We start from the raw sequence: 18,666 nt of genomic DNA on the forward strand, positions 1-18,666 counted from the left end.
TTGTCCCATTTGTTTCAGACTGCCAATTCAGTTTGGTTGTTCTGTCTTATGACTCTTCTACTTTTCTCTTTGTTTATCATATGTGGTTTTGTTTTGATTATTTTGTTTACTGGTTGCCTTGAGGTTTGTGTAAAAAATCTTGTGTATGAGATATTCCATTATCTGATGGCCTCCTATTTCCTTATACTAAGTCAATTCAATCACTTTCCTCTTCCCCTTCTAAGTCGTTCTTGTTATACCTTATTCTATCTTGTGTTGTGGCTGTGTGTTTACAGTGATGAGGTTAAATTTATTTTTGGTGAATTCTTTCCTTTGATCTTTTATTTTAGTATTTAAGTGGTTGCTAACCTATTCCGGTAAAGATCTACTATTTTTCTGAGTTTATCTACCTGTTTTTCTCCTTGCTCCAAGATTTGTGTTCCCTTTCTCTTCTTTTTTTCAGGCCTAAGGGCCTTCTTGAGTATTTCTTGTAGTGGGGGTCTCGTGGCCATGAACTCCCTTAGCTTTTGTTTACCTGGGAGAGTTACTATTTCTCCATCATATTTGAAGGATATTTTTGCTGGATAGAGTATTCTTGGCTGAAAATTTTTGTCTTTCACTATTTTGAGTATATCATTCCAGTCTCTCCTAGCCTGTAAAGTTTCTGTTGAGAAATCCGCTGAGAGCCTGATGGGAGTTCCTTTGTACGTTATTTTTTTGTTTTTGTCTAGCTGCCCTTAATATTGTTTCTTTGTCATTGACTCTGGCTAGCCTTACCACTAGGTGTCGTGGAGAGGGCCTTTGCCTGTTGATATATTTAGTTGACCTGTTGGCTTCGCTTACTGGTATTTCCTGCTCCTTCTCCAGATTTGGGAAATTCTCAGCTATTATTTCCTTGAATAGGCTCTCTGTTCCTCTTCTCCCTCAGGAATACCTATAATTCTTATGTTACATTTCCTAATAGAGTCAGATATTTCTCAGAGACTTGCTTCATTACTTTTTCGTCTTAGTTCTCTCTCCTCTTCTATCTGGAGCATATCTGTATTCCTATCCTCTAAAATGCTAATTCTTTCCTCCATATTGTCAGCTCTGTTCTTTAAGGATTCCAGATTCTCCTTTATCTCCTCCATTGTGTTCTTCATCTCCATCAGCACTGATTGGTTTTTCTTTATGATTTCAATCTGTTTTGTGAAGAAACTCCTAATCTCATTGAATTGTTTGTGTTGTCTCGTATTTCGTTGAGTGATTTTATGATAGCTATTTTGAAATCTCTGTTTAGATTATGGATTTCTGTGACTTCAGGGTTGGTTTCTGGGTGCTTGTCATTTTCCTTCTAGACTGGTGATTTCATGTATCTTTGCATTGTGGTTCCTGTGTTGGCCTTGTTTTTCCTCATCCTGGAAATCTCTGGTTGCAATTTCCACCCGCCGCCACTGTGTAGTGGTAAAGGGCTGTGTAATCTAAGCCCCCTGCGCTCTGCCGCGGTGTTTCCGCTGCGATCTGCTGGTCGGATTGTTTGGTCTGGTCTCCCGCGGATCCCTTGGTCTGGTCTGGTCGGCTGAGCTGCAGGGTCCGGTTTGCAGGGGGTGGGGCTCTCTCTTTTGCCCTCTGGGTCCCTGGCATGGGCGGCTTCTCGTTCGCCCCTCATTATCCGCTCTCTGGGGTGCTCAGATGTTGATGGTAGCCCTGTGGCTCTTCTGAGTCCTCTGTGTGGGAGTTTCCCACTGGCTGAGAGAGCCCCAAGAGCCACGGTTTCCCCGCCGAGGGCCGCCCCTCCCCGCTCTCTGGGAGCCGTGGGAACCAGATTGCTGATCTGATGGGGAGGGAGAGGAGTTCTCCTTACCTCTCCCCACTTCCTCCAGGGGCCCAGCAGGTTCCACTCTCACATGTGCGGCAGTGTGGATCTTTCAGATACAGCTTTTCACTGTCTGGGATTTGGTTGTTGGTCTGTGACTGTTCCTTTTGTTGTATCTTATCAGGGGAAGAGTTCCTGGAAAGCTCACTCCGCCATGATGCTGATGTCACTCCCTGAAAGGAGTACTTTACTGGCTTTGATTCTGTTTAATGAGGATAACATAATGAAATCTCACGTATCTCCTAGTTTCAACAATTAACAACTCATAGCTGGTCTTGGTATACTTCCTTCATCCCACCAAATTGTTTTGAAGCAAGTGCCCTACATTATAGCATTTCATCTGTAAATATTTATACGGATATAAAAGACAAGACTTCCCTTTTCAGTGATGACCATAGTGCTGCTATTGTCACACTTACACAAAATAATTCCTTAATATCGTCAAATATCTGTGAATATTTTCTCACACAACCACAGTGCCATTATCACACCTAATAAAATTATCTCATGAACTACTACTATCTGTTCATAATCAGACTTCCCTGATTGTTGGAAAAAATGCCTTTTTAAAGTTGGTTTGAGGGCCGGCTCCGTGGCTTAGCGGTTAAGTGCGCGCGCTCTGATGCTGGCGGCCCGGGTTCGGATCCCGGGCGCGCCCCGAGGCACCACTTCTCCGTCCAACGCGAGGCCGAGTCCCACGTACAGCAACTAGAAGGATGTGAACCTATGACATGCAACTATCTACTGGGGCTTTGGGGGGAAAAAAATGAATAAATAAAATCTTTAAAGTTGGTTTGTTAGAATCAGTGCACACATTATATGTGGTTATTGGGTCTCTCAAGCCTCTTTTAACCTAGAGTGGTCCTTCTACCTCCTTTTTGTCCCTGCCACTGACAGCTTGCAGAAACTGAGTCAGTTGTCCCATATAATGTTCTATATTCATAATTTGTCTGTTTTTTATGATGTGTGGTGTCCCTTAACATGTTCCGTTATCTCCTGTGCTTATTATAAATGGAAGTAAGCTCTAGAGACTTGGTGTCATTCAAGTTCAACTTGTTTGGTAAGAGCACTTCATAAATGGTGCTGTGTGCTTCACATGCATCACAGTGTCGAATTTTTTTTCACTTCTGGTGATACTAAGATTGAGAAGTGTGTAACAGTCTGATCTCTAAGTGGAAAATTTCCCCTCAGGCCTTACTCTAGTGGCTCCATTGCATGGGTCAATTATTTCAGTAGGTATCACAAATGGTCATTTTCTAGTTACTCATTTTTTATTTTAATAACATTCATTGCTTTGATTATTAGACAACTTGAACATCTTTTCATACATTTATTGGCTATTCAGCACTTTTGTGAATTGTTCATGACCTTGGCTGATTTTTCTATTGTACTGTTTTCTTTTTCTTATCCATATTGGAGAGTTTATAGATCTTAGATATTAATCTTTTATGTGTTTTACTTATGGTAAATATTTTTCCCAGATTGTAAATGTCTTCTGCATAGAAACTTTTGATTTATGTAGTCAGTTTTTATGTGGACTTCTATGGCTTTTGATTTCAAGTCTTACTTAGGCTTTCTATACCCTGACATAAGGTAGAGGAAGAGTTTATTTTTTTCCTGGTACTGTGTGTATAGAATATATTTTGTATGTGTGTAAGAAAAGAATCAAATTTACTTCTTTCATTTAAATAATCAATTGTCCTAAAGCAATTTATTGGAAGTCTTCTCTTCACCACATTGAATTGAAATGCCACGTTTATTATATTGAATTCACAAATTTACATAGTCTGTTTCTAGACTCCATTGTGGTCCATTGATATTTATCACATTACCACAGATTTTTGATTATAATAGCTTTGTTTGTACTGTTTTAAGATCTAGTTCACTATCGTTAATCATTTTTTTCACGTTTTACTGATTTTTTTTCCACACATATGCTCTTCCATTTGAACTTTAGAATTGGTTTGTGATTAATCCCATTGGGATTTAAATCTAGTGGCATTAAGTTTGGCAGAACTAACTTTAAAAAAAATTGATTTTTCTATTTGGGAATGTAGTTTTTCTCTATCCAGGTGTTCTATGTTTTTCAGCTGAAATAGTTTCAGCACCCTTCCTGATAAGTTTATTTCTAGGCATTTTGTATGTTTAGTATGGTTATTTTGTGTTTGGTCATGACATAACTTATGTGTGATTATTTGGATTGTGAATATAGAATAGTTTACTTCATTTTTGCTCAAGTATACCAATCATTTTAAAATAAGTATAGACAAGATTAGAAGGAATGTATATACTTAAGTTTATAAACTTTTAAAATAAACTTCAATTTTTCTATCCCTTATCCATTAATGCGATAAGTTAGAAATAGTTGAGTTAAGGAATAGAAAATGCAAATTCTTGGGAAATGATCAATTTGTACTTAATGGTTTCTAAAGGATGGAAGTAATAAAGTAGTACTTGAAAGTAATAAATTGTAGATAAAAAATATAAATCCTGTAATTAAATTTTCTTTTTGTATTTTAGTTGGAACCTAATTAGTATGATATTTTGTTAGGAAGAAATCTCCCTCAGCACCATTTTTGATTTAAAGACTGATTAAAACTATATCCTTTTAACTTGGTGCCTTAAAAATCATAAAGGAGTAATACATTGGCTTTGATATTGCCCACATTCTGTTTATGGATATTGTAAATAAAAGTAATGTATTCTTGGCAGATTAGACATCACTGTTAATTTTTTTTTCTCTTTCATATTACAGGTTTTGCAAAAGGCATCAAATTAAATCAAGTTCAAATATTCCCTGTGTCCCCAAAGACTTACTGATGATGTCTGAGTTTGTTCTTCCAAGATTTATTTTTTGTCTTATTCAGTACTTAAGAGAAGGCTATAATGAACCAGGTATGTTTAATCCACTCTTTGTTAGTACTCTTGTTAAGTTCCCAGTTAATGAAGTTTAGCATTAATAATGAGGTGAACTTTTTCAGGTATCATTTTTGTGCTTAACATTTTCTCTGAGATGACTATAAAATACAGAGACTAAATAAAAACACACTAAATATCAATTATATAACCTCATAGATACCTTGAAGTAGGCACAGTTTGGCACGCTCTTCTCTTGGACTCAGATGTTTTTGATCAAACTTACTTGGCCTTTTGCAGATGAGGAAATAATCATTTTGTGGGGTTAAAGTGATTTTACTCGCAATTGTATTATGATAGAGCAGAATTAAGAAGTCCTGGAAATGTTTGCATTTAACTTAGATTTTTAGAAGATAAACTACTATCTCACCAATCTCTCTCTTTTTTTTTGTTTTTTTGTTTTTGTAGTGGTCTCTCTATATTTTTATTTCCTTCAATATACAACAATTTATTAGAGGGTCAGATTGCTTACTCTCATATTACTGGTAGAATGTATGGGTGTAAGCATCATGTTGGTATTGAAAAGAGAAAGGAAACATGCAAATTACAGATATTCTTCTTACCTTTTAAGATTTAGTCACAATCTTGATAAATATATTTTCATTCAATACTTGAATTTAGATATCTGTTAAAGTTATCACTCAGACATTGTGAATTACAAATATCAATTAGTGGTATGAAACAAATTTATTAACTTTTTATGATGTCTTTTACTTTTCTAATGATACTTGCATTTTTATCATATAAGGGACTGCATTTTGTATTACTTTTAGAGGTTTTAAATTATTTAATACTATGAGTAATCTTAAATCCAATTTGAATCTATGGCACACATTTTTATCTTCTATTTCTTATCCTTGAAGTGTGAAGAAATATTATATAGCATCTTCATCATTTCTAAAACTTTCATGTTATCTTCATTGTGAACAAACACTTCTACTTCCTTATTTCTACATTTTAGGCAAAATATACAATCTTTTATTAAGTATTTCTACTCCTCTCAGAGTATATGTCTTAAAATATAGAAAGAAATATTATTTTGATTTAGTCCCAAAATATGAAGGAACCAGAGACCAGCTGAGTTGAACTTGCCTTTGGATTTATTTCTCATGTGCTAGTTAACAGGCTTTTTGGGAATTTACAGTTTGTATTACAAGTGTCCTATGTCAGAAAAGTGATAGGTAGAAATCGTTTATTATGAGAATCTTAAAACTTACCATTAGTTTAATCAAAGAGTAATTCACGCAAAAATGTATTATATTCATTTTTTCCTTTGGTGACATTTAGTAGTTATATAAGGTAGATGACATAGGTACATAGCTTTGATAATTATCTGTTACTGTTATCTGAAAACATAAAGGAATGAATGGAAGCAATTTTTGTCTTAAGATAATCTTCATGAACTTAAGTTCATGAAATTTTCCTCGCTATGTTACCACTTGTGCTCAGCATTAATTTCTTCTGTCTGTGCAAAAACAAACAAAAATACTGCATTACTTTGTCTAGAGATCACTGTTTAAAAAAGAAAGAACTTGAAATCATCTAATCTGAGGTAATGGAAGCTCAGTTTGCCTTGAGTGGTTTGACAGTTGCCTTGAGTTCCATTTCTTGTCTCATCCTACAATCCTCAGACCCATGTCAGAGCACTTGGAAACCAAGAACAAATATTAATTAAATATTTATTATGTTACCACATAAGTCATTGGGGAGAATATAAAGATGAATAATACACAATATTAGTTTTCTACTGAGAAACTACGGTTTTTTGGTTTTGGTCCCTGGACTCAGAGTTATCTGGAATTTCATTCACAGATTATCTCTGAACTAGGTCGTGAATTCCTTGGGGGTAGGAACTATGTCTTAGTGTTGCTTCTCAGTGCCTATGGTGTAGTAGATGCTGAATAAATGTTGAGTGAAATTGATGTCCCCTTTCCTGGGCACACAGGCTCCCTATTAGCTCCGTTATATGCATTCTTCTTTTAACCATTTATGGTTAAGCTCTAAATCTCTCTGTTCACTTCTTCCTTTTAGACCTCAGTTTCTCTAAAATGTCTCTTTTTCTTTTCCTCTTAAATATTCTTTTTTAGTAGTTGTCCAAGTTTCTTCTCTCTCCCTCCAGCTCTACTAGGCCTATCTTGCCTGGTATTTTTAAATTGTTCTATTAAAAACATTTCGGTTTATGAAAGCAGTTATTTTTCATTTTAATTGCTTTGGTCTTCAGCTAACATGAGTCTGTATTTTTGGAATATGATAGAGGATGGGCTATTTGCTACACAGGGTTAAATTTAGAGCTGACATAATTTTGTCCTAATATTCTCACGCTACTCAGTATATTTGAATTGTCTGGTTTTATTTTAGAGAGTGATTTTAACTTTTTCTTAAACACTATCTAATTTTGAAATGCTCTTATGATTGTAGGGAGTATAGGACCCTCAAACTGAATGCTACTTACACAAATTAAGTGGTTAGTACCTTATGAAGTCACCTCTTTTTCCCATCAACCTTTTCTCAGAGGACTGAATTCCTGAGCAAGTCTACCTTAGGCTGCGTGCTGGGGAGATACCTACTTTCTAAACAGAGTTCTTATATTAACTTTTTTGATTATGAAATACTGTCATCTAAGTCACTATAATTTTAAAAGAATAAAATATTGTTATTCTTAGCAAAATATTTTAAAGAAAGTTAATTATATGTTTTTTTAGCAGCTGATGTACCATCAGAAAAAGACCTTAACAAAGTCCTTCAGCTTTTGGAACCTCAAATTTCCTTTTTAGAAGATCTGACTAAAATGGGAGGAGCAATGAGGTCTGTTCTTACTCAGGTTTTGACAAACCAACAAAACTACAAAGATCTGACTTCTGGTGAGTAAAATGTTAGAAAAGAAGAAAGTTAAAATTTACTTATATTACTATAATCATAAGAAATTGTGTTTAGAACTTAAAAGTAAAATGTAGATTTTTCCATAGGATGCTAAAGCTGGAAGTTATTAAAGAGTACTTCTTATTTTATGGATGAGGAAACTGAGCCCAGGAAAATTAAATGATCTGTTCAAGACCTCACAACTAACTTATTTTGGAGTTGGGACTAGAACTCAGATCTCCAAACTTTTGGTGTGACATATTCATAATTATACTCCACCTCCCCTTCTCCAAACAATAACAGCAACCACTTGTGTGTCTTCATTTTTGGTGTTCTGAACGTTGGGCTTGTATGGCCTAAGATTTATAATAATATGAAGTTTAAGTTATAAAACTTGGAATTGTTGAGTATGTTTGTTCATGATATACTGTTACATAAAATATTTTAGCTTTTACACCTTTAGTTTAGCTCAAATTTATTGTATAATAAATGATTTCTCGTAATTGTCTTCTTTTATTTCTACAATTCTTTTTAATTCTTATTTCTTGAAATTAAAAAACAAAGCAAGAAAAATCCTTAGCTAACTTTTAGTGATGGAAATCACATTAGGTTTTGATTCAAAAGTTTAAAATTTGCAGTTTGGCTTTGCTTCTAATCACTGCTTGCCTACTCACTGGTTAGCCATGTTGCCTTTGTAAGCTTCAGTTTCTTCAGTTATAAAAATGATCATTTTACTTTCCTTTTTCTTAGGCTGTTGTGAGGGGTTATGAAATAAAATTTTGTTAATTAAAAAGTATTACAAAAATTTCATGTATCATTGTTGAGATAAATACATGGCTTTTATTATTGAGGAGACAGTCATTTCTAATATAGGACCCTAGAGATTCTTTATTCTTTATAAACTAATTGTGATTTTTTTTTTTTTTGGTTAGAAAGATTGGCCCTAAGTTAACATCCGTTGCCAATCTTCCTCTTTTTGCTGAGGAGGATTAGTCCTGAGCTAACATCTGTGCCCATCTTCCTCTATTTTGTATATGGGACACTGCCACAGCATGGCTTGATGAGTGGTGCATAGGTCTGTGCCCAGGATCTGAACCTGCAAACCCTGGGCTGCCGAAGCAGAGTGTGTGAACTAACCACTACGCCACCAGGCTGGCTCCCTAATTGTGGTTGTTTTTAATATTGGACTTGAATTGAAGGATGGATGTATTCATCTGTTTAATTTGTGTTGGAGTTTTTTTTTTTTTAAACCATTCCAGACAGAGATTTAAAAAAACAGAACTGTTCTATTGCAATTATTGAGGCTAGCTCTAGCAAAGGGAAGAAATACAGAAAAGCTCAGCAAATACTAAAGAAACTCATTTATATATTTTTATAATCAGGAGATTGAGACCTTAATTAAAGATATATAATCTCCCTAAGAGGTGGCAAATGCTGTAATAATTTGGCTTTCAGACAGAAAATAATTTTTTCTTTTAAAGGACTCTCAAATATCAATGTTTTTCTATTACTGTTATTCTGTCCTCTATAATATATTAAAAAACAAAAGAAAAAATTGGCAATAAGCTGAAATGCTGAAGTGAAAGTTACAGGATTGTTTAATTCTAGAACCTAAACTTTTCAATATTTTTTGGAATAAATTAGTTTTAACTGATACGTCTGTAGAAATTACTTTTAATTCCTGAATTGTGATAGTAAAAAGCTTGGTAAAACAGGAATTAGGAGTAATATCGATTGTAATATTTGAAAATTACATTTGGGCATTGTCTTCTCCAGGAAGTCTCTCTGAAGTTTCTGCTTTGGGTAAGTCTGGCTGCACAATATTACGAGAGCACACGTTGTCAAACCAAATGGTGAAATCTGCTACATATTTGTCATTTACCATATCATCTGCCTTTCTTTACCACTAATTTTCAAGTTCCTTGAAGGCAGGAATCATGCCTTATTAATCTTTGCACCCCTTGTGCCTTGCCTGTAATCTCTGGCATATTTTAGATGCTCAATTACTTAGTAGATTTCATTATTTGTTATAAACATGGTGTGCATTCTGGGATTGTTAATGCCAAACATGAGCACAAAATGTTTTCTGAAGGTATTATGTATTATTCATTCTAGGGTTCCCCCTCCATTAGAATATTCACCTATTTTATATATGTACATATTAGTTACTGAGATGGCTGTACATATATTTTGAATGGAATATTTTTTTCTGATTTTAAATTTATTTTAAATATTAGGTCTTGGAGAAAATGCTTGTGCAAAGAAAAGTCACGAAAAGTACCTTATAGCTTTGAAGAGCTCTGGACTTACATATCCTGAGGATAAACTTGTATATGGTATACAGGAGCCATCTGCTGGCACTAGCACTCTGGCAGTTCAAGGTTTGTCTAAATATTTAATTTGAACAATGGTAACTGTTCTGAATTAAAACAAAAAACCCCTCAAACCTTACTCATTATTGAAGAAATTTAAATAATGTGTCATTCTTGGTAAGGAAAGTAGTAAAAGTAGTAGAATTTGGAAGCAAGAAAGAATAGATTGGCCAAAGAAAAGAATGCATTTTTCTTAAATGGAATTTGGTTAGTTTATTCAAGGTTCTGGTGCTCACTTATCAATAATGTAGCAGTTGCTATTTAAGAGTGGCCCAAAACTTCAGTAGCTCAGTATTTTAGTGAACTATGGTTTAAAACTAAAAAGAAAGAGATCCTTCTGAAACACCATTTGTGATTGTTAAATCCAGGTTTTCCCTGGAGATTTCCTGTTGAAGAATAAACATATTAGGACCAAATTTATTAAAGATAAATGTTGAACTCTGGCAGGATAACTGTTAGAATGAAGTGTCTTAACAAAACTTAACTTTCTGATATTGTTATATCTCAAAACAATTTTAAAGTAAAGCAATATGTAACAACTATGAAGGGCAACTTTTTTTTTTCCTTTCAAAGGTTTTGCAGGTGCAACAGGAACATTGGGACAGCTAGATTCTTCAGATGAGGTGAGATTTAAAATTTAAAACTTTTTAAAAATATAATTTTAAGTTTTAGAACTATACAGATTTGTGGATATTATCTAGTTTAAATTCTTCATTTTGTAGACAAGGACACTGAAGCCCGGAGTGGAATACTTTAGTCAACATCATACAGTTACTTAGTGACAGAACAAGAACTACAACTGGATTTTTCCTTCTTGTTTATACTTCATTTCTCTTTTCACAGGTTAGAAATGGGGGATAGAAAGAGATAGAGATTTCTCCTAGGAAGATATTCCCAAATTTATCCAAATTGTTTTACAAATATGTACAATAAAATTGTTTCAAAAAAATTAGCTGTCTAGAATAATTTATTAAAATAATATGAAATGTAACTGCTTTTCTAATCTCATAATAAAGTTACATCATGTATGTTAAGGATTATTAAAAAAAGCAATTACTGGTAAATAGACTGTCAATTTTAAATTTCAGTTTTATAGTGTTTATTAATAATAAATATTTCTAATACATCCTGCATTACATGCCTGTATTTTATTAGTATACAATTTATAAGGGAAAATTGCTTTTTTACATATATTTGTTTATACTCTTGATGGGCTTATAAAATTTAAATTTCATATTTTTATCAAATTATACATTTAATGATTGAAATTTTAAAAACTAAGTTGTGTTACATTTAAATATACACTTTTTTTTCTTTGAAAACCCATTTTGATTTGGTAATATCATATGAACTAAGCCAAATATCTTCCTTTTGAAAGCGTGATTTCTGGTTACTGAAGTCTTGTAAATGAGTTAATGCCTTATAATTTAAACTTTGTAGTACTATTTTTCCCCCCAAAAGGCTCTCACAAAATGCAGCATTATGCGGAGTCTCATTTTGAGCAAACAATTAAAAAAAATTTCAATGAAATCGAGAGGCAGTTTAGTACGTTGCTTACGAGTTTAACTCTGGAATTAGAATGCCTGAGTTTGAATCTGGCTCCTGTACCAATTAGCAGTGTGACTTGGGGCAAGTGTCTTTAACTTCTCTATGCCTAACTTTCCTCACCTGTAAAATGGAGGTAATAATAGTACTTATTGCCTGGGTTATGATGAGGATTGAATGACGTAGTATATGTATAAGCACTTACAGCAGTAGTGTCTGCTATATTGTGAACACTATATGTGTGTTTGTTAAATAAATTAAAATAAAATCATTGAAAAAATTGGTGTAAATGGTTAGCTATAATTTTTGCCTTTTTTTGTTTTTTAGCTTTAAAGAATCACTTATAAGAATGATGTTGCTATAATGACAAATGGGGAAAAATTGCTGATATTTAAAATAGACTTTCAAACATATATAAACATTATTTATTATTTCAACTAAAACAGTAATTTCGTTTTGAAGCTAAGGGAGGGGAGTGATAGGAGTAAGAATGCTTATTCTTTATATGTTAAAAAAAGGAAGTGATTAGGTAATATACATGTGGTTTTAAGTTGCTGCTTCTGCTTTCTTTAAGGGCATTTTGTGGGGGAGGCGAATGGCATTTCAAAAGGGGAGTTCTGGGGATCCTGGGAGTTGAGTATGAATGGGTACATGGGCACTTTCTTGGCTAAAGCCAGCCAGATAGGAAAGGAGCCTTGTATCTATTGTCAGTAGAAACTTTTGAAAACTATTACTTAGTGAAATGGTTTAGTGATGTTACAGCACACTTTATTAAAATAACCTAAACATCCTGATGTGATCTAGAACAGTAAAAATCTGTAGTTTTATGTTTGTATATATGGTAGGTTAAAACCTTCATATTATTTTAGCATACCTGGCATTATGCATCCAAAAGCCTTGCTAACAATTCTACTTTATTTTGATGAATTGAATTTGATTTCTGGGCAGGTAGAAAGCTGATGTTCAATGTAGATCCTTTCTCCTCTGTCTAGGAAAGAAGTAACAGTCATTTTTGTCTTGGCCTAAGCTCTCCAGATTAGCTTTTAAATTGCCAGTGGAGACTTTAATTGTACATAACTGCATTGCAACAATACTGTATTTTATGGTAGGGTGCTAGAAGGAGGTCCTTTTGTGTGGATGAGTGGTGGGGGGTGCTTTGAATTTCTTCTAGAAGTAATTTCTTGGGGGATAGCAGAGGATTTGAAATATGGCCTTTCTTTGTTTATTACCATTGCTTCTAATCAGCCCTTCTTAAGTCCTCTTTGCTGTTCTTTCTGTTTATTTCTCTTGGATTCTTTATTTCAGCAACTTCTGTGTATAATATGTTTTATATAATCATTTGTTCCTTAATTGTGGTTGTGTCTCAGTGTGAATATCATAGTAAACACTTTTTTTTTTTGTGAGGAAGATCGGCCCAGAGCTAAAATCTGCCAATCCTCCTCTTTTTGCTAAGGAAGACTGGCCCTGGGCTAACATCCATGCTCATCTTCCTCCACTTTATATGGGACGCCACCACAGCATGGCTTGACAAGCTGTGTGTCAGTGCGCGCCCGGGATCTGAACTGGCGAAGCCCGGGCCGCTGCAGCGGAGCGTGCGCACTTAACCGCTTGCGCCACCAGGCCAGCCCCAGTAAACACTTTTTGAGAGTGACAACTTCAAAACACTTCATTTCAGCCCCTCTCCTCATAATACACTATTTTTGTGATAGCTGAGAAGGCTTACTTTTAGAACATGTGATGTATATTTAACTTATATATTTAAAAGTAGCTCAGAATCTTTGATCTTTAGATCACATATTTTATAATTTAACTTTTAGTCTATTTAAAAGTACTTTTTATAGTTTATATATTTATCATATTTTCTAATTGGTATAAAGATGGTGTCATTTGGGCATTTGCAAGCTTAAGAATTTGAAGTGGAGTTGTTTAGCTGGATGTGGATTGAAGGGATATCTACTTTAGTTTTTTCTTTAAGAGAAACTTGAGCTTTAGAAGTTAGGCAGACCTGAGTTTGAATCTTGTCTCATAATATCACTATGCTTTTTGCCTGGTTATTTAATTTCTGAACATCAATTTCCTCATGAAAAAAGGGTGGTAATTCTAATGTTAGGATTAGATGGGATAACACATAAAGTGCCTATCATGGACCGGACACGGATTAGGCTCTTGATAAATGTTTTCTGTCGTAGTGCTTTATGTGTAGAAGGGATTCAGATCTTTGAAATTTTGAGCTATTGTGGGTCATATTTAGACATTTCTGCTCGTCTTTCCAGAGGAAATAGTTTACTAAAGCGTGGTTTAAAAGTAGTGAAGTTCATCTTTGAAAATTTAACTAGATTACCTAAGTAACATACGAATACCTTGTAGTTGTTTTGCCAGATAATTCAGGTAAAATACAAGTCCCCTCTCTATCCTCCTTAATACCAGCCCCTCCTTTGGGTAACTGCAGTTAATAGTTTGGATGTTCTTGACAGACCCTTTTCTATGTAGTTAAATAACTATGTGTTTATAGAAATGTATTGTGTGTGTGTGTATGTGTGAGTAAATAAAAAATGTTATACTATTTTTTGTCCTTCTTTTATTTACTTGGCAATGTATTGTGCAAATCCATCTTTCTCAGTACTCTTTTCCAAACTACAGTTTATCCAATCATTTCCTTAATTTCCAGTTTTTTATTACAAGATACAATACTTACATTTCTTGTTGTGCAGATGTACAAATAAATTTCTAAGAGGTGGAATTGCTAGGTCACAGGGTATGCCTATCTTAAATTTTAATAGATTGTATTTTTCTTTCTGGTTATAAAAGTCACACACACATATTTAAAGTAAAAAGTATGGAAAAGCACAAAGATAAGACCATTACCCAGGGCCAGTCATACAAGGGTCTTAGTGATAAAGTTCAGGAAATTTTCTATTTTAAGTTTGTGATCATAATTTTTATGCAAAAACATATTCATTTATGTTTTATTGATTTATATACTACCAAGTCAAATATTGAGTTAGAAAAGTCATGTAATATAACAAAAATGAGAATTAGGAAGAGTCAGTTTGAAGATTATAAAAATTGCATATGCTAGAGCTAAAAGAGACCTTGAGGTTCATCTTGCCTAACTTTCTTATAAATGAAGAAGCTGTATTCCATAGAATAAACTGATTCACTCAGGCTAGTGAATTTCATCTAGTTAGTGGTGGAGTTGGAAATGGACATTAGGTCTCCTGTTGGTCTAGAGTTCCTTCTGTGAAGTGGAAACCACTGTTCTTATTACTATTGCTGTGCAGCAGATTTGTCCTAAACTTTGTAGCTTAAAATTACCATTTTTTAAAATTGATTACAATTTTATGACTCAGGAATTTGGCAAGGGCAGCTGGGCAGTTCTCACTGGAGTTATCTCATGTGATTCCAGTTAGTTGTTGGCTGTAACTGCAGTCATCTGAAGGCTTGGCTGAGATGTAGATATAAGATGGCTCACTGACAGGGCTGGCAGTTGATGGTGACTGTCCACAGGGAGCTCAGCTGGCTGTTGACCAGAGTGCCTACATGTGGCTTCTCCAGCATGGTGGTTTCAAGTTGTTGGACTTCTTACATAGTTACTAGCTTCTTCCAGGATGAGCAGCCCAAGAGCAGAAGCTTTAGAGCCTTTTCTGAGCTAGCCTGGGAAGTTGCATAGTGTAACCTCCACTGCATGCTATTAGTTGTAAGTGAATTGCTCAGGTGGGCCCAGATTCAATAGGAGGGGTATAGATTCCACCTCTCAGTGGGAGGAATGTCAAAGAATTTGTAAACACGTTTTAAAACTTCCACAACTAGGATGTGACATTTGCCATTCTTTTCCCTGGGTTCTCTTGATATCCAGTAATGACTAGTGCTTATAGTTAAATAAAATACCAACAGTTGATTATGTATTTTTCCATATATTTCAGTGGTACTTGTCTGTTGGGAAAAACTATAACGTGATAATGAAATACCACTGTAGCCAGAAATGGCTATTGTAGGGTTTTAATTAAAACTAAAGTTTTCCTGAAGTGTGACAGTTATTATGGTACATCAAAAGAATGAAAGCTTATATTTAAGATTGTAAGATATTTTTTAAAAATTTGATCTTTACCTTTGTAAAGCAAAACAGAATATACTAAAATTTTACTAGCATTCATTGCAGCTTAAAGAACAAAATATACTTTTGAATTTAATTTATGATGAAATTATAAAATTATGTAACTCTTCTGCTAGTCTCTTCTTGGAGTCTTCTATTTCATTCTGCTTTTATTTCTTAATGGGAAACATTATTTTATTAGGACCAGTGACCTACATGGACAAAAATTTATGTTTGGGGCTAGGCATCATAAATAAGAAGCAAGTTAACTGAGTTTTAGTGTGATTTATTTAGAGAGAAAATATAGGAATTTCTACCCACTCACTTAAACTAATGACATTAATATTTTAAATTTGTATTGTACTTTTATTCTTTTCAAAGCATTTTTTACATATATTACTTGCAAGCAGTAAGTTAATAAAGGATGGAATAGATAAAAAAGAAAGTAGATGAAGGGATAAGATAGAAAGAGTATGATAGAAGAATAGTACCCAGATACAGATGTTCTTGAGCAAATGCCTATTTTATGCCATTTAAAAATTTCATTAAGTCTTTTAAAGCCATATTGCTTTTTTTTTTTTTTTTTGCAACTGTAGTCACAAATGATATGTTAGCTGTTAGGATTTATGTTTGAAAGTTAATGAAGAGCTGGATGTGGCTTAAGGGTTGGAATTTCTACACTGGTGCCATACAGGCCCATGGCATTATTGAGCAAACCCTTTTCATGATTTCATTCTTATAATTTAACAAATTATATAAAAGGGAAGACAGGATGAGAAGAGGGCAGGGACATCTCAATTACTACTATAGAGAGGGAATTATAACAATTAAGTTAGAATTCAGAATTGGAAGAGACCCTAGAGGTAATCTGCTCCTACCACTTCCTTTTAAAAACGAATAAACAGATTTGAAACTATAACAGCCGCAAGGTTTCTTTCTATTTCCAAAGAGTTTTATTTGAATGAGCGTACATATTAGTCTACTTAATTTTTTTCATACAAGTTGTGTCAGATATTTGTCCCCACTGTCCCTAGAATAACAGAACATTGTGTACTCAGCAGTGCTATTTATGTATATGACATTCTTCATCCTACTGCTTCTTATTTTTTTTGTGTATGGCTCATATGAAACAAGAGTAGAAAATGTTGCTTGTGTTGTATGGAACCAAGAAGAAAACAAAATATGAGCATAGTTTAATTTTATGAAGTATTTTTGAACTTAAATTTATATTTATTCATTTTTTTGTTTAGATTTATTTATAGCGATCAGATAATTCTGTTCAAAAGAAAATGATCTCTACTATTATGTGTACATGAGTCTAATGAGAGAGTTTCTTAGAGAAAACAGGATCTTTTAGAGCAAGATCACTTTTCAAGGAAAGATTATGCTCACTGTGGCCATTACCATAAGCAGTCCATTTATGTGTGTAATGACCAGATCATTAATCTGCGTGACTTTGATCTACTTAGCTGTTAATACAAATTAAATCATTTAAAACATATTTCCCCCCTGTGAAACTATAAAAATATGAATGTCCATTATGGAAAAATTGAAAAATAGAAAAAAGTATAAAAAAGAAAACATTTACCTTCAGCTGTACTATTCAAAAATAACCATTATTTATTAATTTTGCTTGTTTACTTTTCTTTTTTCCTGCATTCTCTTACATAATTGAGAAATAATCACTTAACAAAATAAGTTACTGTGTAGAAATGCTCTCAATATTCTTGCTTTTAAGACAGAATCCAAATGAACAGTTAAAACTAATTTGTCAAGATTTGTAGCAAGAGCAGGATTATTGAAATTAAAAGTCAGAATTGCTTTTCATAAATGAATAGGTAAAAGAAAAAAATTAATTTTATTTTGTAGGTATAAGGTTTAATTTTAGTTTGTTGTCATAAATTACATTAATGGTTCAGATGAGGAATCACAGAAATTCTGGTGGGAAGGCCTTAGAAGTATCTAATGTATTTCTTTCCCAGTGCAGGAATTGGTTTTACATCATCATTGACAATTGGTAAGCCTCTCCATAAACACTCTCAGTAGTAGGGAGCTTAGCTAGTTTATGAGGCAACTTGTTCCTTTGTTTGATAGCTCTAATTATTAGGAAATTCTTCTCAATACTGTGTTAAATACTGTAATTTTCACACATTTCTTATTTTCCCTTGTAGAAAGGTTTTTATTTTTGCTTCCATAAGACACCGCTTTAAATATTTAGCTTTAGTTATTTAATAGTCTCTGCTGTACACTACACTGTACACTGTACCTTTTTCACCTGTTCCCTCTTTTAAAATCTATGATCTGATTCAGTGCACAGTGATGGGACATTTTTGGTAAAGCATTTTGTGCCTTCGTTAAGGCCCAAGGTTTTTTGTTAGCCTTTTAGCAGCTATGCTAGACTGTTGGCAGGAGCCCCAGTGGTCAAGTGAAATGCCTCGATTCCCCCCCCCCCCCCCCCCCCCCCGCAGATTTACAGCTGACAAGTTAGAGCTCCCTCTCTGCTTTGTACTTGTAGAGTTGATTTAAAGCAATCTCAGATTACAGTGGTTTATATAAATCTTTGTTTCATCTTATTGTTCTAATCTCTCAAGATCTCTTTGGGATTTTATGTAACCTAATATGTTAAATATTCCTTTTAGCCTTGTGTATTCTGTATTAACATTTTTTTTTTAATTGATGTTTTAATGGTTTCTAACATTGTGAAATTTTGGGTTGTACATTTTTGTTTGTCCATCACCATATATATGACTCCCTTCACCCCTTGTCCCCATCCCCCACCCCCACTGCCCCTGGTAACCACAGTCCAGTTTTCTCTGTCCATGTGTTGGTCTATATTCCACATATGAGTGAGATCATACAGTGTTTGTCTTTCTCTTTCTGGCTTATTTCACTTAACATAATACCCTCCAGGCCCATCCATGTTGTTGCAAATGGGACTATTTTGTCTTTTTTTTATGGCTGAGTAGTATTCCATTGTATATATATACCACATTTTCTTAATCCGATCGTCAGTCGAGGGACACTTAGGTTGCTTCCACTTCTTGGCT

At 34.0% G+C, this 18,666-nt stretch overlaps 1 protein-coding gene across 4 annotated transcripts in view; it reads left to right on the plus strand.

The window, feature by feature from the left end:
• Nucleotides 1–18,666, plus strand: part of UBR3 (ubiquitin protein ligase E3 component n-recognin 3) — a 240,113-nt gene that overhangs the window by 38,727 nt on the left and 182,720 nt on the right. For 3 of the 4 annotated variants that reach the window (XM_014785872.2, XM_014785873.2, XM_087435378.1), the window contains exons 2-5: nucleotides 4,590–4,729; nucleotides 7,453–7,611; nucleotides 9,847–9,990; nucleotides 10,555–10,604. In XM_014785872.2, the coding sequence (XP_014641358.2) occupies nucleotides 4,590–4,729; nucleotides 7,453–7,611; nucleotides 9,847–9,990; nucleotides 10,555–10,604 (493 nt within the window). The remainder of the gene's footprint in view (nucleotides 1–4,589; nucleotides 4,730–7,452; nucleotides 7,612–9,846; nucleotides 9,991–10,554; nucleotides 10,605–18,666) is intronic. The other variant, XM_014785874.2, reaches the window with a different exon arrangement.

This window comes from Ceratotherium simum, chromosome 9 (assembly GCF_057802395.1).
Source record: "Ceratotherium simum simum isolate JZ-2026a chromosome 9, ASM5780239v1, whole genome shotgun sequence".
Classification (NCBI taxonomy): Eukaryota; Metazoa; Chordata; class Mammalia; order Perissodactyla; family Rhinocerotidae; genus Ceratotherium; species Ceratotherium simum.